At 40.1% G+C, this 26506-nt stretch overlaps 1 protein-coding gene across 3 annotated transcripts in view; it reads left to right on the forward strand.

Annotated features, from left to right (window-relative positions):
• The window catches only part of Rtn4 (reticulon 4), a 59212-nt gene that overhangs the window by 21874 nt on the left and 10832 nt on the right, over positions 1-26506 (forward strand). For 2 of the 3 annotated variants that reach the window (XM_026785055.1, XM_005359168.1), the window contains 2 exons: positions 22661-22868; positions 25513-25651. In XM_026785055.1, coding sequence (XP_026640856.1) covers positions 22661-22868; positions 25513-25651 — 347 coding nt within the window. Of the gene's footprint in view, positions 1-9993; positions 10216-22660; positions 22869-25512; positions 25652-26506 lie in introns of those variants that run through there. The other variant, XM_005359169.2, reaches the window with a different exon arrangement.

A 26506-nucleotide genomic window follows, 5' to 3' on the forward strand; every position in this document is an offset into this window, starting at 1 on the left:
AAGATGGCTCAGTGGATTAATCACTTGATATAAGCGTGTGACCAGAATTCACATAAAAGCTTGCAGGCACAGTGGCCCGCCTGTAATCCCGGCACACTGGAGGCAGTCAGGCTAGCTGGACTGAGTCTGCAAGCTCGAGGGTCAGTGAGAGACCCTGTCTTAGTAAACAGTCTGTGGTGTCTGTGTGATGTACTTAAACAAATGAGGAGTCCTGTGCCCCCACCCCTGACTCCAGAACACCAAAGCAGCAACAAAAAACTCCAAGAGTCTTTGGTGAAAGGCATTTGGGATAACTGACAGGGAACATGGCAGGGGCAGTAAGATAGAGTGTGACCTAGCCAGGCTTCTGAAATGATAGTCTAGGTCTGGAAGCAGCATTAGTTAGCCGAGAATACTTGACACGCCCTGTCTCCCAATTGTGCTAAGTACAGGAGAGTAAGCAAGTGACTTAAAAGCAGCACAGGGAAGTGAAGGAAGGGCCAGGCTTTAGTGAAAGAAGGATTAGAAGGGACTCCTGATGCATCACAATGGTTTAGGGGAACAGTAGGGGTGACAGTGAAGCACAGAGCAGCGTGGTGTCCTTCTGGTTAAAGGCCAGGAGAAGGCGTGTGAGCAGTATTGAAATATCTGTGAAGTCACCTTCTACCTTCATGCTACCTCCCCAAACCTAGATTGCTTTCAGTAAAACTAGGGATCTGTAGCCCTGGCTTAGAATGAAAAGAAAGAGTGCAGGGGTGAGGGTGGTGGCGCTCGCCTTTAATCTCGGCACCCGGGAGGCAGAGGCAGGCGGATCTCTGAGCTCGAGGTCAGCCTGATCTACAGGACAGGCCCCAAAGCTACTGAGAAACCCTGTCTCAAAAAAACAAAAGAATAAAGAGTAGCAATGCCTTTGGAGGCTCGGTAAGGACCCTGAAGAATGGTTGGTGCTGACTTTTAAGGAAACAGTATCTTTTCTTCAAGAAAGTCAGTCTTTTTTTTTTTTTTTTTTTTTTTTTTGTGGAGACAGAGTTTCTCTGTGTAGACCAGGCTGGCATCAAACTCACAAGAGATGTGCTTGTCTCTGCCTCCCCAGAGCTGAGATTAAAGGTGTGCACCACTACCACCTGATTTACTCAACTCTTTAGCTGGACCTTCTCCGCTGAGTGTTTGTGCAGAGACAGAGTGTGTACCCTGAGGCTGAGGCGGGGAATCCTCGGCACCCTACTCTACCTTCAGGCAGGGATTCCCTGTCTCTGCTGCCTCACCCCGTTCTTTCTGGGGGGTGGCTCACCACACCCACCTGGCTCTTCCGTAACTTCTGAGATCCAAACTCTGGCCTCCAAGCCTGTGTGGCAGTGCCTTATCTTCACGGCCATCTCTCCAGCCCCATTTTTAGAAACTAAATTAGATTATTCAAAAAAATCATTTTTAACTGTTAAAATTGTAGCTATATAGAGGGTACAATGTGATAATTGTATAAATATGGAATTGTCAAGGTAATTAGTATTTCTGTGTCCTTAAACATTATATTTTTTCAGTAGTTTTTTTAAACTATGATGTTCACTCACTAGGGAATAGAATATAATTTACATATAACAAGTGTGTAAGCCTTTAATTCCAGCATTTGGGAGACAGAAGCAGCCATATTTTTGAGGCCAATCTGGTTTACAGAGCAAGTTCCAAGATAGCCAGGGCTACACAGAAAAACTCTGTCTGAAAACAAAACAACCCAAATGTGTATATTCCATAAATATATACATAATAGTGTAAATATAAGTAAATATAATAAATACATAATAGTGTAAATATAGTTGAATAATACGATTTTTCACAATCTCTAGGTATTGGCTTTTTTCCTATAAAAAGAATGAGAGGTAGATTAGATTTTTCAGCTTGATGATTTCCTTAATTACAGTCAGTATATTAAAAGCAGGTACTTATAATTGCTTTGGCATGGTTGTTTGAAGTACTTTAGTATGTTTCTTTAAGAATAGGGAGACAAAAAAATCCTTTATTTTTTTATCTCATGTAACTTATCTGGCATGTGTGCACAAGCATGCACACACATTCTCTCTCTCTCTCTCTCTCTCACACACACACACACACACACACACACACACTCTCTCTCTCACATGTATGTGCACCGTGTACGCACGCACACTTACTCACGTACGCACACTCTCACCACACACACATGCACTCTCTCTCTCTCTCTCTTTCTCTCTCTCTCTCTCTCTCTCTCTCTCTCTCTCTCACACACACACACACACACACACACACACACACACACACACGGTTTTGACAGAGTGGCTTACAGGCTGTGGTCCGAGTGGACCAACAGTGGTTATCTCTTGACAGAGAGTGTAGGAATCTGGTAGCAGTTCAGTCTACAAGATTGTAAGTCTCAGCCCTCCTAGATAATTCCTTGAGAGCTGCTGGTCTTGTTGGACCCTCATTAGAAGCAGGTAGAGTGTAACTCCAGCTAAACTTACTTGAGGGTATGATAGCTTTTCCTGTAATCCAACACCAAGGGATGGGGCAGGAGGATCACAATTTCAAGGTCATTTTGGCTATCATTCCAGTTTGAGATCCCATTTTTTGTCTAGGCTGGTGGCCAGGAAGCCCTACCGGTCCTCTTGTCTCTACCCTTCACAGTTCGGAGGTTAAAAGGCACACACAACCATGTCCAGTTTCGTAGGTGGGTGCTGGGATTTGAACCAGAGTCCTTGTAGTTGATTTGCAACTGCTCCTAACTATTCAACCATCTCCTTAGCCCAGTCTTAGAATCCTTTCTTTATATCACTTAATTAGATTTGTCTTATGTAGCCAAAAGTGACAGCATTATGTGACTAGAGATGGCTTTGTGGTTAGGAGCACTTGCTCTTGAAGACGACTGGGATTTCGTTCCTAACACCCTGTGACGAGTTCATTACTTCAGTTCCAGAGGATTTGACACATACATGCAAGTAGTGCATATATATATATATGTATATATATATACACACACACACAGGCAAAACATTTATACAAAAAAATAATACTTAACAAGAATAACCACCTTCTTCTGACTGTTTCCACCTTCCAAACACTGGGCTTTGCAGGCACTACCACTTTATGCAGAGTGGTATTCAAACCAAGGTTTCATTCGTGCTAAGTAAGCACTAGCAACTGACCTATATTGTACATGATATTTGTGTTAAGTAAGTACTTAAAAATATCTTTTGAGTGTTTTGCCTATGTGTATGTGGGTCTGGAGTCCAGGAGAGCACTTCTGATCCCTGGAAATGGAGTCTCAGAAGGTTGGGAACCTGATCCTCTGCAAGAACAGCAAATGCTCTTAATGGCAGAGCCATCTTTCCAGACCCAAGTATGTGCCATTTCATAGAGATGACCACGTTCCCACCTTACTCCTTCACTCTTCCCGTCCTCTCTTCCCCTCCATCACTACATCAGTGTCCTTTATTCCTCTAGAAAGTTTGGACATCTGCTTTCATATCACATGTACATATATAATTGTATACATTTACTCTAGGAATCACATACAATAAGTCTTTTTTTTTTCTTTCGAGACAGGGTTTCTCTGTAGTTTTGGAGCCTGTCCTGGAACTAGCTCTGTAGACCAGGCTGGTCTCGAACTCACAGAGATCCGCCTGCCTCTGCCTCCCGAGTGCTGGGATTAAAGGCGTGCGCCACCACCGCCTGGCCTAATAAGTCTTTCTGAGGCTGACTTAATTCACCTAACACAATTAACTTCATTACATCCATATTTCTGCAAATAATGTAACTTCATTCTTTATGGCTGAAAAACATGCCATTGTGTGTATGTATCATATTTTCTCTATCCCTTTCTTGGTTGTTAGACGTTTAGGTGGGTTCCATGGTAGCTAGTGAATGGTGTTGCCTTACACACTGACGTCCAGGTCTCTGCAGTCTGCTGACTCGGAGTTCTCTGGGTAAATGGATACCCAAGAGTGCTACATCTGGTTCATGTGCTTACTGTTACTTTTAGGTTTGTTTTTAAGATTTGTTTACTTTTATCATATTTATATGAGTATACCTCCATTTAGATATGTGCACTGTATGCATGTCTGATGCTTTTGGAGGCCAAAAGAGGGTGCCAGATCCCCTCGACATGGAGATTCAGATGATCGTAAGTCATGTGGGTGCTGGGAACTGAACCTGGGTCTTCTACAAGAACAAGTGCTTTTAAACACAGAACCCCATCTCTGGCCCATTTCATTTTTAGCTTTTTTTGAGGAACTGTCTACTGAATTCCATCATGACTGGCAATGTATTAAGTCTAAAACCTTACTAGCATTTGTTGGTAATGACTGAAAAATACTTTGTTACATGTGTCTGTTACTTTCTGGTGCCTGCTGTGGCTTCTGTGTGCCGGTCACAAGACAGCTGTGAGGAATCGGTTCTCTCTTTCCGCCGTGTTGGACCTGGAGACTCGTGCCTTTGCTGGTGGCCGAGCCAGCTCACTATCCTGCTGTGTTTAATAACTGTTGTTGTGACCCGCGTGAGGTGGGGTCTCCCTTCTAATTTGCATTTCTCTGCCGGCTAGTAAGTTTGAACGTTTTTTTGTGTTTTTATTGGGTATCATATCTCATCTCTTGAGAGCTTCCATTAGTCCATTTTTGAGTTCTTTGTTAGATATTAATCTTGTCAGATACAGATTTTTATTCTCCCATTCTATAGGCTGTCTACTTAACTATACCAAACCTTTTAATTTCTTGAGGTCTTGTTTATCTTTTGTTGGCTTTATTTCTTGAGCAGTTGAAATTTTGTTCAGAAAGTTCTTGCCTATGCCTGTTTTAAAGTGTTTTCTCTCCAAGAGTTTGAGTGTTTGGGATATTATCTTAAGATCTGTGCTCCATCTGTAGTTGATTTTGGTGTAGGTTGAGGGATAGTCCAGTTTCATACTTTTCTATGTGGATATCCAGTTTTCTTAGCCCCGTTGTTGAAGAGGCCGCCTTTCCCCAGTGATTAATCAAGTGGCTGTAGTTGTATAGGTTTTTGTCTGGTCTTCTCGGGAGTGCGCTTGCTTTTGTGCCATGGCCACGTTACTTAGTTCTTGCTCTGTAGTGTGACTTAATCTGAAACAGCAATCTCTCCAGCATTATTTCTTTTTGCTCAGGATTGCTTTGGCTATCTGAGGTCTTTTGGGTTTCCTTTTGAAAGTTAAGATTGTATTTTTCTACTGCTGTGAAGAATGTCATTAGTATTTTAGTGGAGATTACATTAAATCTATAGATGGCTTTTGATAGTATAGTCATTTTTATATTCTGCCTAGTCATGATCGTGGAATATCTTTTCTTTTTTAATTTTTTTCAGATTTATTTTTTGAGTATGAGTGTTTTCTCTGCATGTGTGCACCTGTACTGCATGAATGCCTGGTGCCTAGGGAGGTCAGAAGAGGGTTTTGAATTTCTTGGAACTGGAGTTAAAGATGGTTGTGAGCTTCCATGTTCATTCTAGGAACGTCACCGTGGTCTAACAAGTGTTAACCAGTGAGCCATTTCAGCTACATCTTCAATTTAATTCTTTAGTGTCTTAACGGTTTTCATGGTAGAGGTCTTTAACTTCTGTTGCTAGGTTTATTCCAAGGCCTTTTACATTTGAAATAGGTTTCTTCTCTGTGCAGCCTTGGCTGGCTTAGAACCTGAAGCTGCCTGTGTAGACCAGGCTGGCCTTGATCTTATTTCAGCTCGGCCTCTGCCTCCCGAGTGCTGTGATGAAATGGCCTCCGCCTCTCCCACTCCACGTTGTTTCTTTATTTATATTTTGAGGCAGCTATGAAGAGGGTTGCTGCTCTGCTGTGTTCAGTATGCACTTTGTTAATATAGACAGTCTGCTGGTGTCTTTCTTAATGTTAACTTTGAATCCTAACCTTTTTGTAGAGAGCATTTATCAGATTCTGAGCCTTCTTGTCCAGTCATGAGGGTCTCTGATGTATAGAATCGTAACATCTGAAAATAGGATTTTTTTAACTTCCTCCTTTCTTATTTGTATTTCTTTTATTAACTTCTTGTATTTTATGCCCAAACTAGGATTTCATTTATTGGCCATTTGTGCTTTACTGTTTTTGATTTGTTTGTCCAGCCTTTGCTTATCGTAAAGTTTGCGCGTTCTGTTTATGATCTTATGTCCCCTATGTGCAGGCTGCATGGTCCTGTTACAACGCTGACTCCATTTTCTGGAGGTTTTTATGCTGCCCCACATTTCAGGGGTCGGCTTGTTTCTTTTTATTACCTGTCTCATTTTTACTTTTGTTTATAATTGTCTGAATTCTAGCAGTTATCTTTTTCATCACATTCTGATTTAGCTTCCTGGTGCCAGGCAGCCGTCCTAGTGAAGTGCTGGAAGATTAAGAGGAGCTCTTGCTAGTGCTGGTGGTCAGTTAGGCAATCCGATGCACACTGTGATGTTGGTGCCACCTAGTGTTGGTAATGGAAAACCAGTCCTGTGGAATATTCGCTAACTAAATATCGATACTGACTAAATGTGGATGGGTACACAAAGTCTTAGTGAGCCGTAGATAATCTGTTTCACACACTTGTTAATGATTTAAAAATAAGTTTATAGACAATTTTTGACATTTTTGCAGAGTTAAATGTTCGAGTCATGCTATTATAAGCATTTTGAAATGACCTTGAGGAGTCCTCAAACGTATTTCCTTAACGTGTTTTCATTACAGTAAAAGGGTTAATGTTAATGACTTAACTTTTAAAATTGTAAATTTAGAAATACTTTGGGCCTTTATAAGTAACGTGTGTGTTTTCTCATTGAACAACATCATTTTCAATTTCTCTGGATTTTAATATTCACTTATTGAAATTACTATGTAAAGTTGTTAATAGACTTTGAAAATGCTCTTTTTTTATGTTTTAAATGTTGCCATTCGTTACAAGGCTCACAAGCCTGTCTCCATTTCTGTGTTGAAGTGCTGACTTTTAGTCCATAGAGGGCGCTAGATGACAGGGTGTGGTAGGTAGGGTAGGCCATCTAGTTTCCTGCCTTTGTGTTGCTCAGAATCCTGAAATTAATTTCATACTAGGAAAAGATTCTGAGTTTCCACAGTTAATAAAGGAATTATAGCTTTTCCAAACAGTATACAAGCAGTGTCTTAACCACATTTTCAAGCAAATGGATGTTGTTTTTTTTTTCTTAATTTCCTTGTGCCTCTAAACATAGTAAAGAAAACAAACAAGCCAAAAGTTGTGCTGACTTTAAAAGTAGAAGAAGGAGTGGGAAGAGTAGAGCCTGAGAGAACTGGGTGAGGTGGGCGAGGCGGGCAGCAGTGTGGTCCCAGTGCTCTCTTGTTTTGTTTCTCCTGGCTGTGGAGTGTTGGCTGGCCTTGAACTCAGAGAGCCACCTGCGCCCCCCACCCCCCATGATGGATTACAGGCCTGTGCTGTGCTGGGCTTTCACGTGTTCTCTTCAGCTTGAAATCTTCCCAGTAGGTACAGGCTTAAGTCGGGCTGGGGAGGCTTGCACATGCTAACTGCTTTGCTTATTTTTTTATGGACACTTTCAGAATTTTTTAAAATTAGGAACTATTTTTCTTAGTTAAATGTATAGTAACAAACTTAGTGTTTTGATTGGGAAGAGAGACATTGAAAATAGGTAATTTTAGAGGAAGTACTCTTCAGAAATGAGTGTGGGTTCCTTGTGGGTCTTTGTTTTTATTATTCAGCATTACACAGAAAAGCTTGGGCTGTGACTTCTTTGGTATTCTGCACTTCTCAGAGAAGACAGTACTACCTCATTTTGGGTTGTGGTTCATTTGGGCGGGGGAAGGGTTGTTATGTAAACCCACTAAAGTTGAGGCTTGATATGAAAATATGCCCCATAAATTTTGTATTCATAAATTTGCCTTATTGGCTTTCCAGATTAAAGTATTTTGCTTAGCTAACTTAAACAACTTCAGTTTTAAAACCCGGAGAAAGAAGTGGGCAAACATGTCAGTTGGTACCTATGAGCCAGCTGTACTAAGCATAAATTGTAATAACTGAAATTAAGGAATTGAGTCTCATTCTGCAAGGTTGAATGCTTACTGAACTTAAAGGCTTCCAATTTGCTTTCTTAAATATAATTCTACAGTACTAAAAGTACATTTAATGTGTGAACGTATTATTGCACATGTTCTCAGCACTTTAAGAATTAGTCCTGTAGATGTGTGAGCTTTATAAACGCCAGCTACTTTGCCCAGGAACTACCTAACTCGAAGGTAGTGTCTTCTGATGTTCATTTTTTGTTGTGTTGCAGCTGGCTTAGAGCCCCAAACTGTGAGCCTGATGTGCACACACTTACCAGTTAGCTACATTCCCTGTCCTTGTCTGTCAGGTTTGTTTGGGTTTTAGAGACAGGCTTTCTCTGTGTTGTAACAGCCTTGATTGTTCTCTGCCTTCTGAGTGTTGGGATTAAAGGTAAGACACCATCACCTGGTGAGGCAAACCATCCTTCTGAGTTTTAAAGAGCTCGTTTAAAAATGCCATCCTGGGAGTATTTTGTATTTGTTGAATTGTTTTGGATGCTTGACTCATGTGAAGAGGTCACACATTTCCATCCTTGATGTGTTCTGGTGACAGCGTTCTCAAATAATCGCATTATGTAAGGAAGGGCTTAGCAAGTAATGTGAAATACTAGTTCTTGAACTGAAAATACTTTAAAAATTCTTTTAAAATTGCTTTCTTTTATTTCTAATTGAGCAAGAGACAGATCATGAACAAATGAACCGTTGGCATTCTGTCCACTTAAGGATTTTGCAGTTCACACACTCAGAGCAAGTTTCAGAACAATGCCTCCGTTTCAGTGTAGCCTTGAGAGACAGGACCTCTCTGTATAAATTATATACATTATATTTTGGCATGTCATACGTACTTAAAAATATTTTAGCTGATTGAATTGCTACTCTAAGCCAGTTGTGGGACATCAGAAAGACATTCTACACTGGAATGTGAATGCAAGGTTAATAAAATTTGAAAAAAATTAGAATTACTGTAGCTGTTTATTGGGTGCTGCAGACCCTCACACCTGAATTTTCTGTGACCCTTTGCCTGCTGGAGCAAACAACTTGCTTTCCTGTGCTTGCAGCTGCTCTGGGCACGAGACCCTCATGAGTTCCTGATGGCAGGGGAGTGGTTTCTGGTGGGCTCGCAGCTGAAAAGTCCCGAGAGCTAGGGCGTGGTCATTAGTCAAGGAGAGCCCTATTTAAGATTCTCTGTCGTGTGTGTGTGTGTGTGTGTGTGTGTGTGTGTGTGTGTGTGTGTGTGTGTGTGTGTGTTTTGTAATCTCCAGCCCCTTGCCCGACTCGCAAACCGTCCTGTGGTGCAGGCGTTGTGCTACAGCTGTTTTTATGTTTATTAAATTATGCTGTTTTCATAGGGTGACTATTTCTCCCCCAGCCAAGGATCTATTAATAGTGTCTGCAATGGTAGGAAGTTAGTATTTATTAAAAGACTGAATTGAAGCAGGGGATTATTAAATATATCGGGAAGAGTAGATTTCTAGAAATGTAAACAAAATAGCTAAGATCACTGAAATCGAGAATTTGTCCACTGAAGTAATTTATAAACATAACTAAATTGATTTTTCTGATCATAGCTTCCAGAATGAGTGCTTTAAGCCTCAGTAAGCCCGGAAGCAAGATTCCCAACATTGACATTGAAGTTACTGACCCACTTGGGTCAGTCCATTTCTTATCTCATGGGTTAACTGCTGAGTTTAGAGTTACAAGTGAAACTGAAAAAAAAAAAAAAAAAGGCAGCACACTTGAATTGACCCCCCAAAAGAGAAGTCTGTGTGGGTGCAATCGCGGTTCTGTATCCGTTAGGTGTGTTTAGTGTCTGGCTCTTTTGGAAGAGTCTTTCGCCTTCTTTTGGCTGCTGCCCCTTCCCCTGGAAAAGGCAGCTCCGTTTGGTAGGAGCAGCAAATGGCTCGGACACTAAACACATAGAAGGGAAGCATTAACGTCTGAGCATTAGTAGCCTAGTTACAGATTGTACTGCGTCAGCCTGCTCCACACCCCGAAGAAGTCAGGTGACTCCAGTCCTGCTGCAGCTGTGCAGCAGGGGAGCCTGCAGACTTAGGTTGAGGAAACGAGGATTCCATGTCTCGGGGAGAATTTCGCCGCGCACAGTTTTTCTGTTGGTATGCATAATTTGTAACTGCTGCTGGAGGGCAGATCGTGACAAGAAATGGACGGTCAGAAGAAGCACTGGAAGGACAAGGGTATGTGTTTTCATCATTCATTCGTTTTTATGTAACCAGGAAGATCTCCGTGGGTCGGCTTTGCAGTTTAGATGTCCTGCCGATCGAGAGTGAAGGCTGTGAGCGTGTAATGCTGAAGATTAAACAAACAGCTGCCTTCCGTGTTCACGGTTGATCGTGGATAGGAAAGGTGTCCTTCTGTTTAGTGGTACTCGGTTAGTCTTTGCAGTCCTGTTTGTCGGGTTTCTTTTCTAATCTTGCCTGTTGACATTGGTATGAGATTAACATCTCATTTGTTGTTCCTTTGGTGTGGATGATGTATAACTGGATGCCGGGCGGTGTGCCTGAAATCCAGCCGTGGGTTTGTACACAGCAGAATTTCATCGCAAGAGGCTTTTCTTTGAAATGGAATGTGAACCCTTGAGGCTTCTTGAATACTTTTTAGTTTTTATATGTCTTGAAATTATTCAGATGTGTACATAGTTTTACATGCATATCTAAATTTAAATTTATGCTAACCTTTGTCCTTGTGATAACCAATCAGTGATCTTGGTCCCCCTTGAAAGCTCAGATCCTTTCAAATCTCAGTGGATCACTGTGTAAGAATTTAAGTCTGCAGAGTATTAAAGTGTTGACTACTGAATATTTTAACAGCATTTTATTATGTAGCTTGTCAGTTGCTGTTTGAGAGAGAGAGAGAAGCCTGTGTTTCTGAACACTTAGAATAAGTTGTCTTAATTATTAGAACTGTTTTTAAGTGCTTAAAATAAACATTTCCATCAAGGATGGTTTTTTGTTCTGTGTTCCTGGCTACTTTCAAGTTTTATAATTCTTTTAAAATGCTACTTCTAGAACAAATTATTAAGATAGGAATGTGTTAAAAGCATTTCTGTAGCTGAGTAACTACAACGACCAGCTTTAAAAAAAAAAACAAACAAAAAACAAAAACTGCTCAGTAAAAAATGTGGGGGAAAGGTGAGTTTAACGTAGAATTCACACGAGACTTTGTTAAAGGTCTTTTATTCAACACAAAGGGGGAAAACAGCTGTGAACATGTCACATATGAACTTGAAGGATATTTCTTCATCTTAGCCATAAGTATGGAAAGTGAAAACTGAACCAATATGCTAGTTTTGATGAGTGAAAATGATACCAGTGATACTACAGTAGGTCAAAAGCCACAGCAGGGCCTGTTTTGCAACTTTCCAGCCTCTGTATGAATGATTTAAATTGTAGACTCAAAATGTTAAGCTTTTACTTGTTAAGGTTAAGGTAGTAATGTAGGAATATAAAGTCAAGAACTGAAGAGGCAGTAGAAGCCATCTTTTATCGGAGATTTAATTGTTGAAAGGCCTTTAGACGTGAACTCAGCTTCACTCTAGAGTTCCTCTGCAGAACCTTGTCTTGTTTAGATGGAAACCTGGTGACTTTTTTAGTGCTTTTTTTAGTGCTTGTTTGAGTCAGTCAGAACACTTAACTATGTTTTTTTTTCTTATCCTGAGGTTCTTAATTAATATTTTAGTGTTTTTTTTTCCACTAGCTGCTCATGTTACAGATTATAGAGTAAGATTTAAATTGGAAATCACTGAGATGCAAAAAGCAAATGAGTATTTAGGAGGAACTAGTCTGAGGACGTCTAGGTAAACTTGAATACATATTCTTCATGTCTGCACTCTTGCACTCCCAGACTCCCAAATCTGACAGCAGCAACACATGCTCTGATTGCAGGGTGTCTTTTTGGGGGATGGGGTGGGGTTTTGAGACAGGATTTCTCTGTATCTTTGGCTGTCCTGGAACTTACTCTGTAGACAAGGCTGGGCTGGAACTCACAGAAATCTGCCTGCCCTCTCTCTCCCAAGTGCTGGGATTAAAGGTGTGTGCCATCTTGCCTGATGTTCTTTCGTTTGTTTGTTTGTTTTTTATTTTTTTTTGATGAAATTTTAAATGTGTTTGCTGTTTGGGTGATTTTGTTTTTTTATATTAGATATTTAATCTTTTAGGGTAAGACCAGCATTATAATTGGTATTGTTATAGTCTTATTTTCCTGTTCATTGGCAGAATGTTTTGATAAATGTTCGTAGTATTTGATTATTGAGGTTATATGGAAAACTTAAGAGTAAGATAAAGGAAGGCTTGAGAGTCTTGTCAGTGGGATGCAAGGATGATGTAACTGTCGGCAGCAGAGACTGTAGCTCACAGAAACCTGGGAGTTCTCTTTCAGGTTAAACTTGATCCCTGCCAGACACAGGAAAGAGTTTTTGGATCAGAAGTGGGAAGAAGAGTTGGTGCTTCATTAAAAGAAATTTTTATATAAGCACAAAGATTAAGAGAAAGAGGTGCCCTAGAAGAAAATACATTACCATCACTACAAGTGTGGGCTTCCCAAAGAATTGGAATTAGCAGTAGGCATATGCATTTTGGTGGTGCTCAAGGTGCATCTCAAAGGATCGCTAAGAAACTTCTTACAAATGAGACAATCAAATGACTGATAGTTCCTTGGGTGTGAGCAAAATCTGATAAGATAGAATCAGAAGCCATTAGGGCTGCACAAGGGAGTTAGGACATGTCTCCCCCCCCCCCGTTTTTTTGGAAATGTGACTTCTGATGAGATTCCTAGAAAACTGCAAATGTTAAATGTATTGGAATTCTTGATTCTTAGTTGGTAAAGCTGGAGAGGCTCCTTTCCCTTCCCTCTCCCATATTTTTTCCTGTCTTCCAACCACATTGCTTCATAATCACTAAAAAGATATAATCGAGACAGTGACTAGAATTTAGAATTTTCTGGACTGTATAGGACAGTAGCTAAATGGTAGATTGGTGCGATCAAAGGTGATAGAAAGTTAGAAGATCTGGGTCAGGTTTTCTCTGACTTCTGTGGTTCATTAAAAAAATGGCTGTTTTGTAACCTATCAAAGCAAGTCTACAGGGCCTGGCAAGCCGCTGTAGTTCATTTTATAGTGGGAAGATTTGGAAAAGCAGCAATCTAGGATTTCAAGGCTCAGTTCTAGTATATTTTGCTTTGGGTCAGCTAAGACATTTCCTCTAAGATTTTAGTTTATTCTATTGTATAATTTTATGGTTCCAGTTTTGAAGGTCTTTGGTTTTATGACAAGATGTCCTAGAAGATAACTTGGTTTGTAAGGAAATAATGAACTTTTTGATGTTTTAAAGTAGGAGTAATAAGTGATAGCAAGTTCAGAAGGTTAGTTTGTGGTGTTGTATAAGCTGGAGAAGAACCTAAAAGCCTGTTTGGGATGACTGTAGCAGTGCCCAGATAAGAGATTATCTGAACCTCCTCTGAAATAGAGGTGAAGGGAAGTAACAGATTTGAGGAGACTTACTGAAGAAATTCTTGGCATTTGCCATAGATTGCAAGACTATTGATTGCAGTCAGAATGAATGAAACGACTATGCAAGGCAGATGGATACAAGTTTTATTCTTCTTATTTTTTTAAATGCCAAATTGAATTTCAGACACTTTGAATTTGAAGTGATGGAAATGATAAAGAACGAGAAACAAATACAAAGTGAGGACAGACATGTTTTTGAAACCTGAAGCTAGGGCAGGACTGTCAGATAGCACCTCCATTATGGAGCTGTGGTGCGTCTGAGAACGTTAGCTTCAGCTCTCACAGCAGCAGCCGGAGTAGGGCAGTGTGCTTCGCCAGCATGCAAGGGCTGGAGGGAAACCGTTAAGGATGAAGATAGACATGATAGACAGCCCTGTCCGGTTTTTAGGAGAAGGCGAAACCTCGCTCATTCTTACTTGTGTTTGTGGATTGTGAAATTTAACTGCTGTAGATGACCTTTGTGAGTGGTTTCAGTTGTATGAAAATTCAGTTTGGTTATACTTGAAGACAGATGGCTTTGGAACACCGTCTCTTGTGGACTCTGTGGAGCTTCCTAGTCTTGCTTGTCATTTCCAGTGTCTGTGAAAGCTTAAGTGGTGAGGATGGATAGGTAGGTGTACTTGTGGCCAGGGGAGGAGAGAGGACCTGCTGGTGCTTGAAGTGCTGGCCTGTCCCCTGAGCATGGGCAAGAGACAGGCTGAGAAAGGAGCTCGTAATTAAACAATTTTAAGACCTACTGATATTAGGGAGGTACCTGGTTTTAATTCTAAACTTAGCTGAAACCCAGTAAAATTTAGGTCTCAACTTTTTCTTCTAGAGTTTTGTGGTGGTGGTTTAGTAGCAGGACTGTATGTTGTAGACAGTTTAGAGCATGGCTTTGGGTTTAGCAATGTAGTATAGAGGTTACATTGTACGTACTGTGTTAATAGTCTTGAGCAGTTCAGTTGGTATGGCCTCCTTTAAAATAGCTAGTCACTTTACTATGCTGCTGGCTAAATAAGCCTTTCCTTGTTTGTAACTATAAGCAACGCTAAGTTGATCAGTGAATTAAATTCTGTTCTTATTCATGGTTACTAAGTTATGGGTATTTGTACTGTAGATGCATGTTTGCATCATTTTGTTTCAGAAAGATTGTATGAATTATTGCTTTGAGCAGTGAGTCTTGAAGCCATGTAGTATATGCATTTCTGATGGTTTTAACCACAGTATTTTGTCAGTTTTAAATAAATTAACAGAATTTATAGGTTTGCATTTTTATAAAAGTAAATATACATGTTTTCAGTGGTTATAGAAAAATAGAAAATAGAATCTTTAAGGGATATATACTGGGACCAGTGGTGGAAATTTATTCTCTTCCTTCTCTTATTTACCCACCTGAGTATTGCTAGGACTGCTAACTGGTCGTCTAAGTTCTGTATGATGGCTGAATTAAAATGAATCTTCTGGAAGAACAGTGCCACTGAAAGGGTTTTCTACTCTTCTCAAGTTAACGAGTACTGACTGTTGTGGACTAACTGCCATGTTAGTCCATGGGTGCCCACAGCAGCCACCCAAGGCCTTGTCCCCAGAGGGCCTCTGTTGTGTTTGTCACTGCGCTCGTAGACTTTGTCTTCCAGTTTTTATTTTGACTGTGCAGTATTTAGACCCATTCTTCCCACATGGACATGAGATTTCAGCTCTTTAAACTTATCTTTGATAGTGATTTGTATCTTCTATTATGATTATAAGTGAGCTCTTTTTTTCTGTAAATTCCTAGAGAGCAAAAACAGTGGTTTTCTCACTGGACCGCAGTGGCACTGAACAACTTTTGTATAAAATGACAGAGCTTTAACAGTTTACTACCTTTTTTTTTAAATTGGGGATTTAGGATTCCCCTTTTCCTTTTCTTAAAGGAGTGATGAAACAACTAATAAATTAAAACTTTAGGGGACCAGCGAGATGACTCAGCAGTTTGAGAACTGACTTTTCTTCCATTGGACTTCGGTTTGATTCCCAGTACTCACACGGCAGTTCACCCATGTGACTCCAGTTGCAGGGATCTGACATCCTCTCTGCCCTCCATGGGTACCAGGGCCACACATGGTGCACAGACAAAAATACAGGCAAAATACTCATACATGCAAAGGTAAATGCTTTTGCAAAAGAATTTTATGTAATACTCGCAGATAAGAAGTTTTTGGTTTTTCAAGACAAGGTTTCTCTCTGCATGTGCTACCACTGCCCGAGGAGTCTTGCCATTTACATATTCTAACCACTTAGTTTTGTAGATAAGGAAACCACAAAGCTGTATCATGAGACCTTTATTTTGTAGTTTGTATGTGAACAACCAGAGAGTGATGGGGGGGGGGGGGAGGCTTAGATATTTTACCCATGCATAGTCTTAGGCAGCTTTTTTGTACATGGTATATCATTTACCATTTATTTTTACATGGGCCTCACTCTTTAGTAAAAGAGCCGTAGTCTATTATGCCAGCTGTGGAAAAAGTAGGTGTGGTTAGTAGGTTAGTATTAAAAAGATTAAGTCTGCTTAGACCGCCACCAGGCCTGGGATATAATTTCTCTTAAGGACTGGATTACATACTTGAATGTAGGAAGAACACTTAAGTGGTGAATAAAATTCTCTTATTCTTGTAATTTTTTTTAACTTAATCTCATTGCTAGAATTTGGGCTTAAGGGAGTTGAATTTAATTTAGCCAGCGTTTTGAATTCTTGGAACTATGTTTGAGACCAAATTATCGTTCTCTGCTTCATCAAAGCCATGATACTCATATAAAATACTGGGTACATATTAATCTGTTTACTGACTTTTGTATTTATTTTGCATATGTGAGGTGTGATAGGCACGACAAAACTATTGTGCTGGCTTTGCTCAGTTACCGCCGCCATCTTATTATGTATGCATGCAAACCGACTCACAGATGAAAAGCCGTGACGTGTTAACACTGACCTTGCACATCTGTAGATCAGAGTTGAGCATTAAAGGGCTTTGGGGATGTCTCCGTTCAGACTACAGACTTTACAAAATTGTGATATTTTTTTTTTTGTGAGAATGTAAGCAGTCAAAGCTACTGCATGTACTCTTTTTCTGTGTATGCAATTTTTTATAACTAAAAATTATCAAATTTTGGACAAGTAAGAATTTGGGTAGAAGTAGATAGATACTACATATTAAAGAAAATATATTTAGCTTTTACTTGAAATGGTAGTAAATCTATGGATGTTCATTGGATGGCGTAGAAAAACTAGAAATGTGAAGTTAGGGTATTTTCTACTGGTTTTGTGTGGGTACCCCCACACACAGTTAAAATATTACTTATTTTGTGTGTGTAAGTGTGTGGGCTTCTCATGCAACAAAGTGTGGGAGATCAGAGGACAACGTCCTTGAGTTTAATGCTCTCCCATTTGGCTTCATGCCAGGGGCCTTGACCCACTGAGTCATCTTCCCGGCCCTTTTTGAATTGAAAGGTGAACAAAGTAAATAAGTCAATCAATGGTTTTAATTATTAGTGGGCCGCCTGTGGTGATTTGGAGGTCACCATTCCCTCCCTCTCTCCCTCTCTCCCTCCCTCCCTCCCTCCCTCCCTCTCAAGACGCTTTTAAAATAGGGCTTTAAAATAGAAAGCTGACTTCAGGCTAACTTGGATGTGAACTTGAAGGCGGAGTGGAATAGGTGGCTCCTGCATGTACGGCAGCTGGCCTGGCCCTATTTTTAGTGTGACAGATGACAGCCTGAGATTACCAGATGTATGCAGCTCTTCTTACTTTGCATGGAGCCAGTGGAAGAAAAATTGAGTTCCTTTAAATTTAAATTTTATTTCAAGAGCACTATACTAAAATAATCAAAAGTTTTCAATTTTTCTAAATTATAGCTGTTTATAAGTTGATTGACTTATATGTTTTCCACACTTGTAAGGGGAAATTGCTGTTCAGTTCATCTTGGATCTTTAAAAAGGGTGTTCACATTTTATGTGAGAGTTAAAAGGTTTCTGGTAAAAACAAGTCCTTTATCTGATACTTAAGTTTTGTGCAAACTTTATGCATGTGAGTGTATTGCCTGATGGATGTCTATGTACCACACATGTCCCCGTGCCCTAGAGGCCAGGAGAGGAGTTGGCCCCTGGAGCCTGAGTACGAACTGCAGTGAGCCATGGTGTGGTGCAGGAAGCACACCTGGGCTCTCTGCTCTGCAGCATGCTCTTAATCAGATGTTTAGTTTGCATTTTCTCCCATTCTCTGGACTGTTTCGTTCATTATGTCCTTTGAAACATAAAAGCTTTTATTATTAAGAGGTTTCATTTGTTAACTTTTGTTTATGTTTTTTATGTCATACCTTAAGAAATAGTGCCTAATACAAAATCTTGAAGATTTACACTATTTTTTCTTCTAAAAGACTTGTTATTTTTAAAAGCTTCCCTCTCCCCATACTTGTGTGTGTGTGTGTATGTGTGTGTACATGTACATGTCACAGTGCATGTGGAGACGTCAGAAGACACCTTGTACGAGTTAGGTCTTGCCTTCTACCATGTGGGTCCAGGAGATAAAAACTTTCATCAAGTTTGGTGTAGGTGCCTTTACCTATAGAGCTATCTTTCCACCCCATAAATTAGCATTTTAATGTGATATAAAGTAGGGAAATCCAGTGGCATTTTTCTGCAGTTAGACACCCAGTTGACCCAGTAGCTTAGTCACTTGGCCACAAATACAGGAGTTGATTTATGAATTTTATTTCACTTATGTTCTTGTGTAACTGCTTACATGACTGTAGGGTCTAGATGATGGTTTTTTTTTTCTTCCTTGAGACAGTCTTAGCTGCATAGCTCCAACCTGCTTCTAGTTAACCTTCCTCTCATTAAAAAGCTTTGTAGGGAATTTTGTAGTGGAGAAATATGAGCCATATAAACTGCATTTTTGTTTTCCAAGATTGTTCTGGCTCTGCCTATCACTGCGTTCCTGGCAGTAGGGTTACCAGTGCATGCCCGGTGCCTGCCTTCTGTGTCTGCGGGGACTGGACTAGGGTCTGCGCTTACCAGCAATCAGTGCCCGCTGGGAAGATAGCACTCATGTCACTGGATTTTGTTTTCAAGTAGAATAGGGATCAAGGGAGTATTTGGTGATTGTGACAATTTCGAATAGCACAGAAATGTGTAAAGAAGCAGCTAAGACTTATCTGTAATCCCAATAGTAAAAAAGTAAAAATACTACTTAGTGATTTTTTTTTCAGACTTTATGGTTAGGTATGTTTTTGTTTGGTGTGTTTGTTTTGAGACAGGGTCTTGCTGTATGTCGCCCAAACTAGTCTCAAATTTACTGTGTAGTTCGGGCTGACCTTGTCCTCGGGATTCCTTTAATACTCTGTTTCAAGTGCCATTGTAGACGTCTCACTTTCTTTAAAGACCAGTGTCTCCTTAGAGGTACACTAGTTTAATCAAAGGGCACTTTCAGAAACCCCGTGGGCCAGGGAGGTGGCTCAGTGAGTGTAGGGTGCTGGCGTCCTGAATTCCGTCATGAACCCATGTGGTAGAAAGAGCCACTGCTGTACACCATCCCGACTTCCACACATGTGCTGTGTTGTGTACATGCTCAGTTCATTCACAAGCACACAGAAGGTGAATGCTTAAAACCCTAACCATAGTTTTCTGCTTGGAGAAGCACTTGTCAAATGTATTACAATAAGCTTTCGTGCCATGAGGAGGAGGAGGAGCAAGTCAGTAAGCAGCACCCTCCATGGCCTCCATCAGCTCCTGCCTCCAGGGTCCTACCCTGTGTGAGCTCTTGTCGTTCCTTCCCAGTTTGCTTTGGTTGGTCATGGTGTTTCACCATAGCAGTAGGCACCCTAACTGGACAGTGTCCCTTCTCTTTTTAATTTCCTGTATGTGTTCTTGGCCTTTGTGATTCACTTTGCATGCAGTGATTCTTTGCCCATGACCTGCTCTTTGATCAAGTGTGCAGATGTGCAACATTTGAAGAACTTGAATGTATGGCCTTTCAGTTTGGTACCATGCAGAGCACTTTAAAATTAGAAAGTCTCATTATATCCATGACCTGCCACTTCTAAAATGTAAAAAAACTTTTTAGATGTTTTTTGTTCTTATAATTAAAATTACATAGTTTATAATTGCTTGAAACATAATAAGATTATATACTTAATTTTTCTATGAAGTTTGATTGGCACATAATAAAGTGTTTCTGGGAAGATTGAGTTTAAACCATTTAAGCCCCCTACCCACTGAAACCTAAATCTTAGAAGAAGAGTGGATATTTTAAAGTTGCATAGGCACAGGCTAGTGTGAGTAGTAAAAGTTTATTGATTAGGGTCCACTACTGGGAATTTGAGTGTAGGACTGATGTATTACTTTGTGCGAAATATGAATCATGTTAGCTTCTGAAGGGAAAAGAGATTGGAAGTCTAGGTCCACAGAGGTTGGGGTCTCATCTGAAGTGAACCTAGTACTAGTGCAAACCTACTTCTAGGAGGTGGGTCTCTGGAGCCCTGGCCTTGGCCTTTTCTTCCTCCTATGTTCATTAATACAGAACACAGAATAATTATAAATCTTACCTAATCATTAAGCCTCTTTGAATATTCTCTGCTTGTTACACACATGTCCAGTATTAACAGTCATTGTATGTTCTTAATCATGAAGTATAGTGACCATACCAGCATTTATTTCACCATCTCACCATTAGTGATACTAAAGATTAATAAATAAATGCCTTTGAGCACTTTGAAAACCCTTTTTATAAAAGAATTTTTATACGAGTGTAAAATGATTTGATATTAAATGAAAGAAATCTACTGATAGTTCTATTCTCTGTTGGCATTATCTTTAAAAGTATTATTGTGTATATATATTTGGGCATGTGTGTGTGGAGGTCGGAGGTCAACTTTGAAGTGTGCTCTTCTCCACTTTTACTTGGGTTCTGGGGAATTGTCAGCAAGCATCTAAGTGTGGCATTGTAGTTCAGGTTCATAACGAAATGAAAACGTTGACCATTTCTTTTTCCTCTTTATGCCTTTACAACTTAAATACCTGGGTGATAAAGGTGGTGATTTCATGGGTACTAGTGACCCAACAAGTGGCAGTCCTGAGTTCACTAATTTATTATGCTTAGTCCTGTAGAGAGTGTTTTATACTAATCCTCTTATTGATGGAAAATCGTGATTCATTTTCATTTAATGAATCACATCTCAGCGAGACAGTTCTGTTTTTATATACAGTTTAATGGTGAAGCTCTAAGCATAGAAGGGCTTAGTGACTTGCCTGGGGTTACATTGCTAGTAATTTAGCACTGCTGTTGGAGTCTAGGTCACCCAGCTCCAGAGCCTTGAGCCTGGTCTTATATAAGACGTTGTTATAGGCCACAGGGCAGCCCCACAGGAATTGTGCTGCCATGGCTGCTTGTGTAACGTTACTGTCTTCCTGGCACTCCCATGGGGGGAGGCTGACATTATTAGAGCTTGTGGAAGATGGGAAGTCCTGCACTTTTAAGTTTCCCGGCTTCTTAATGACAACCGGATTGCTCTGTTTCAGAGTGTTTTTAAGTTTCTCTCAGCTTCTGTGTCCCAGTCTTGAGTTCTGTTACAATGTAATATTTACTTTAAAACATTGTTGCGTTGTCTCATAAGTCAGGGTAGTCCTAGGAAATATAAACTTTAGCATTTTAGACCCAAAAAGAGCCTTAAAAGTGCATTTCTCCTTTGCAGGCTTCCTGTTCGTTTCTCTAGGTTGTCTGTTTTCCAGTCATGGTCTTGTTACGCATACCTGGCTGGCCTGGCACGTGCCTCAAACTTGAGCAGCCGTGCCTCTGCCTCCCAGGTTATAGAACTGCGCGGTCATGCCTAGCCTAGATGGAGTTTCAGTGTTTGCTCAGGCCAGAAAGCCATTGACATTACTGTGATCTCTTTATTGACTGACATAATTCATTGTGTCACTTTGACCACACAGATTGGACTTCAAGGTCTGATGAGTCCTCAGATGAATTGGTAGGAACAAGTTGCATACATCAGAACTGACATAGGTATTATAGGTAGAAGACTTAAAGACACAGTCAGGAAATAAGCCACAAAAGGGGCTGTGGATATATATGGAGTGGAGATCCACCTCGGACTCTGCACATGCTAGGCATATGCTCTACTGCAGCTGCGCTCAGGGGAATTCAGGCCTTTGTAAGAATACTTAGTGTTTTATAGCTCACGTTCAGATTCTTCCCTACAAAAGGACCTCTGACAACAGAAACTATGCGTATTTAAGAGTCCTGGGGATCAAAACCAAAGCAGCCCCTTACAGTGTGACTTTTAAAAATATTGCCTCCTTTATCTTAAAATTAGCTAGAATTAAAAAATTCTTCTTGAGTAGATACATTTGCTTTACTATGTAAATTGTGTGGAGTATTTTGTTTTGTTCTTCTCAGTTCACTGTCTTGTGGCCTGTCAAAGAACCCTTTGGTATACTTGAGTTCTCCTTGGGTTGAATAGAAGCTGCTCTTGAGACTTCCAGCCTGTGGGTATTGCAGTAGCCCTGTTTCTAGGGGCCAAAAGCTGACGTGCTAAGTTGGCTCTGTGTGACTCCATACCAGATGTTATGTAATACTGTAATATGTAGATTGTTTTGTTTTTGACCCCTACAATGTTTATGACATTTTCTTCTCTTGAAGGAAATGAGCTTTTGAGATGTCTGAATGCAGTTTCCGCTCTGCCTTTTACTGTAGGTAACTGATGTTAGTGCCAGGCTGAGATACCATTGTAGGAGTTTCAAAGAGATTTCCAAAAGTCGACCTGTAAAGCTCAGATTTTCAGCTGTTAAAGCTTCAATTTTTCAACATCTTTTTAAAATTTGATTTTCTATCTAACTTAATTTCAATAGCCCTTTTAGTATTGTTTTCCTTGTAATTTAAATATCATGGATAGTATGAACAAGAAATGCCTCGAAATGATGTCAAGTGACCTCTGCCAGGCCAGAAGGATTTGGTCGTGTAGGTGGGCGGCTGGCATGAAAGAAGGTAAAACGTACGAATGTAGCATTATCCTGACAGGCTGTGTTCTCTATTGGAGCAAATGTGAATGTACTAGGTCAAATGGTTAATAGTATTCTAATCTCAGACTTCTTTGACTTTGTAGTTGTTGACCTCCTCTACTGGAGAGACATTAAGAAGACTGGAGTGGTGTTTGGTGCCAGCTTATTCCTACTGCTGTCCCTGACGGTGTTCAGCATTGTGAGTGTAACGGCCTACATTGCCTTGGCCCTGCTCTCTGTGACTATCAGCTTTAGGATATATAAGGGTGTGATCCAAGCTATCCAGAAATCAGATGAAGGCCACCCATTCAGGTGAGATGTCTAAAAAATGACAATAGTGTGAACAGGATCGGTAGACTTCAGTCTCCTGTCTGTCTATAGGATTCTAGGCGTCTCCTTTCTCTGCTGCTTAGAGACAATTATAGAAGAAGCTCTGTGAAGAGCATCTGCCTTTGAGATTTCTTATGGTAGAAAGACTGGGCTCCTCACGAATATTTGTTAGTAGATACTGGTTACCATAGTGGACTTCAGGACAGGTAAAGTTCTGTTGTCTTTACTGTTTACATTTTTGTGCTCCCTTGGTCCCCTAAACACTGTCTGATACTACACACCCTTTTCCATTACATCAACAGTGTATGTTCCTGCCTACACTTGGCTCAGTTTCTTAGGGCATTACACGCAGAAGGGAAACATGGTTTTTAGTAATTTCAAATTGTAGCTTCAAAATGACAGTCATATGCCACAAACCATTAACACGTAAGATTTTAAAGTAGTTTTAATGAAATGTATGAAAGTGTTATAAAGACATAACTTCTAAATTATCTGCAATATTAGTTTTATATATCATTTAAAAATTTTTTAAAAAAGACTACAGTTTTTTTTTCTTTGGTCTTTTTCCTTCAACATACCTTTCTCATATAGGCATTTTGTAGTCTTACAAATTCAGCCGACATGGCAGTTAAGCTTGTTGCAGTTTTCCGGTTGCCCAGTCGCACTGGTGCAGGTGGAGTCATAAGTGGAGGGAGCGCAGTGGCACTGTGCAGGGCGCTCTATGCAGCAGAGCCCGCAGCACTTTACAACAGAGTTTTAAAGTTTCCTCCGCCATGTCTAAGAATTATATAGACAGGGTTGAGAGGTTGAGAGGGGTCTTTGTGCGTAAGACTGCTGTGAGAACAGTTGGGCCCAAGTTCTGACCCCTCCCACCTGCTGTGGATACTTGTGACCCAAGTGTTGAGAGTCAGAAACAAACAGATCTTGAGAGCTTACTGGCCAGCCTAGGCAAATAGTGAGCTTCAGGTTTGAGGAAGACACCAGACACCTGACTGCCATATGTACCCACATACACATGTGCACATGTACCACACACACTTATATAAAATTATGTAAATAATTTACTGCTGGCTTAAAAATTGATGGAAAACTTTGAATGTTTTAACTTGATATTATTAATAGTGGTATACCAGTGTCTTATACTGTTGGACTAGGACTAATAAAGAATTATTCTTGATTCCAAATAGTTTCTATTTAAGTAGGAAAAATATGATGTCTGTATTCAGAACTGGATATGGTTGATAATAGTAGAAGAAAGCAATGCTTTGAGGTTTAAAAGAGTAGTTGGTTACATTGGGGTCCTAGAGACTCCTCTGATAAGGTTAGGTTGGTTCCAAGGTGAGGGTAGTTCATAGTACAAGCTGTCACCAGAGGTAATAAGAGAACTTTGCTTTAGGGAAATAACATGCTGACCAGGGCATTATGACTTTTAAAAATGTTTAACATGACTCATTTCCAGTTTCAAGATAGGGAACAGTGGGAAGGTTATCAAGATCAGGTGGCTCTCGGGAACCATAGAATATTATAGTGCTTGAACTGGAAGTGATTTTATTTTTTATTTATTTATTTATTTTTATTTATTTATTTATTTTTTTTTTTGGTTTTTCGAGACAGGGTTTCTCTGTGGTTTTTTTGGAGCCTGTCCTGGAACTAGCTTTTGTAGACCAGGCTGGTCTCGAACTCACAGAGGTCCGCCTGCCTCTGCCTCCCGAGTGCTGGGATTTTAAAAAACCCTTATCTAATTTATAGAGTTGAAAACCTGAGCCATTTCAGTGTGCAAATAACAGATCCTTAACAAGAGGAGGCATATTTGGGGCATATTGCAAAGGTAGAGCAGAGGCAGGGTTATCTCAGGACACATATGTGGAGAAATAGGATTAGTTTGGGTGTTGTGCTTCAGACAGGAGTATAGTTTAGGTAAAATGTCGTCTTTGAAATAATGACCACTCCCAGATTGTTATCTTCTTATATCTAAGCCTTCTACCCACTATAGCATACCTGAGGACATGAAAACAGAGTAAATGTTATGTCTTATTGGTGTTGCCACTGTACTTTTAGCAGCTGTGTTATGGTCTGGTATTTAACATTTCTGACAGTGAAATGCGTAGGATCTTCGATAGTAGATCCTAATGAGATAGCGTAATTTTCTGTGTTCAACTCATGTTTGCGTCCTCATGATAACGACCACTTTAAATGGGAAACAGGTTTGGGAGATTATGATTGCAAAGTTAGATGACTAAGAAAAGGATAGCACTTACCATTTAAACTTGGGTCAGTCTGCCTTAAAACAGGCTTCTATCTCTATTTCAGTTGACAGTATACTCAGGTCAGTCTGCCCTAAAACAGGCTTCTATTTCTATTTCAGTTGACAGTATACACCATTAAAAAAAGTACCTATCTTGGGAATTTGGGTTTTGTTTATTTTGTTTGAGATAGGTTTCATTCTGTAGCCAGGCTGGTCTTGAACTAGCAGCAACCCTCCAGTTTTAGCCTGAGGCACCACAATGAGCTTACTTGGAGTTTTTACTGTAGCCTTTATAGTAGATTGTTGTAGAGTGTTAACAACTGTAATGGCTGGTTGACATTGGGGATCAATGGCAGTTAATGGTCTGCTTTGTTTTCTTAGGGCGTATTTGGAATCTGAAGTTGCTGTTTCAGAGGAATTGGTTCAGAAATACAGTAATTCTGCTCTTGGCCATGTGAACAGCACAATAAAAGAACTCAGGCGCCTCTTCTTAGTCGATGATTTAGTTGATTCCCTGAAGGTAAGTTTATTTTACTTTTCACTTTGGTGTTTATAGAATTTAATATCCGAAAGCTAGTAATATAAAATTATACTTTACTCAGATCATGACAATGTAATGACATCATAGGAAGTGTCCTATGTTTAGACTTGTATGAGAACTATATTGGCTACTTTTCTTCTTAAGGAAAAACACTTTTAGAAAGAGAAATGAAGAAAAAAATTTGAGTGTGGGTTTTATAAACCCAAAGCTCAAGAAAAGTGGGTTGGTGACTTTTTTAGATAGAAGTTCATTTAGGGCTCCATAAAAAATGGCTGATGCTTCATCCTGTCAGCACACAGAGTGAACCTGGGTTGGTCTCACAGTCTGCTTAGGCAGAAGAGAAATACATGATGTCTTTTGTGAAGGAAGTGGATATGAAACGCCACCATTCATTTGCACGCTCTACAGGGAAGGGTCTTCGGTGAATTGTGTGTTCTCTGTGAGAATTTGCTTTCTGCCTGTTACTGTCTATGGGCAGCACAGATTCCATTTGTCTGTTTCCACTGAGTAAGTAAGAGTGCTTCACTAGTCCGGGTATTTTGTAACATTTTTTTCTTACTTAAAAGAGAACTTGATTTAAAAAATAAAACCTTAAGAAGACTCAAGTGGTTATGGACCAGGAGTGTTGACTCTAATCTCACTGTGCAGGAGGCAGAGGCAGGGAGTCTGTGTGTTCAAAGACTAGCCTGGTATACTTAGAGAGTTCTAGGCCACCCAGGGCCACATGGTCTAAGTACCTGTATAAAACAAACAAGCAAGCGAATAAATAAATAGATATTGTAGCACTCAGGCGTCTGAGGTAGGAGGATCCAGTTTTAGAGACAGTATTGCCTT

This window comes from Microtus ochrogaster, linkage group LG1, assembly GCF_000317375.1.
Source record: "Microtus ochrogaster isolate Prairie Vole_2 linkage group LG1, MicOch1.0, whole genome shotgun sequence".
NCBI lineage: Eukaryota > Metazoa > Chordata > Mammalia > Rodentia > Cricetidae > Microtus > Microtus ochrogaster.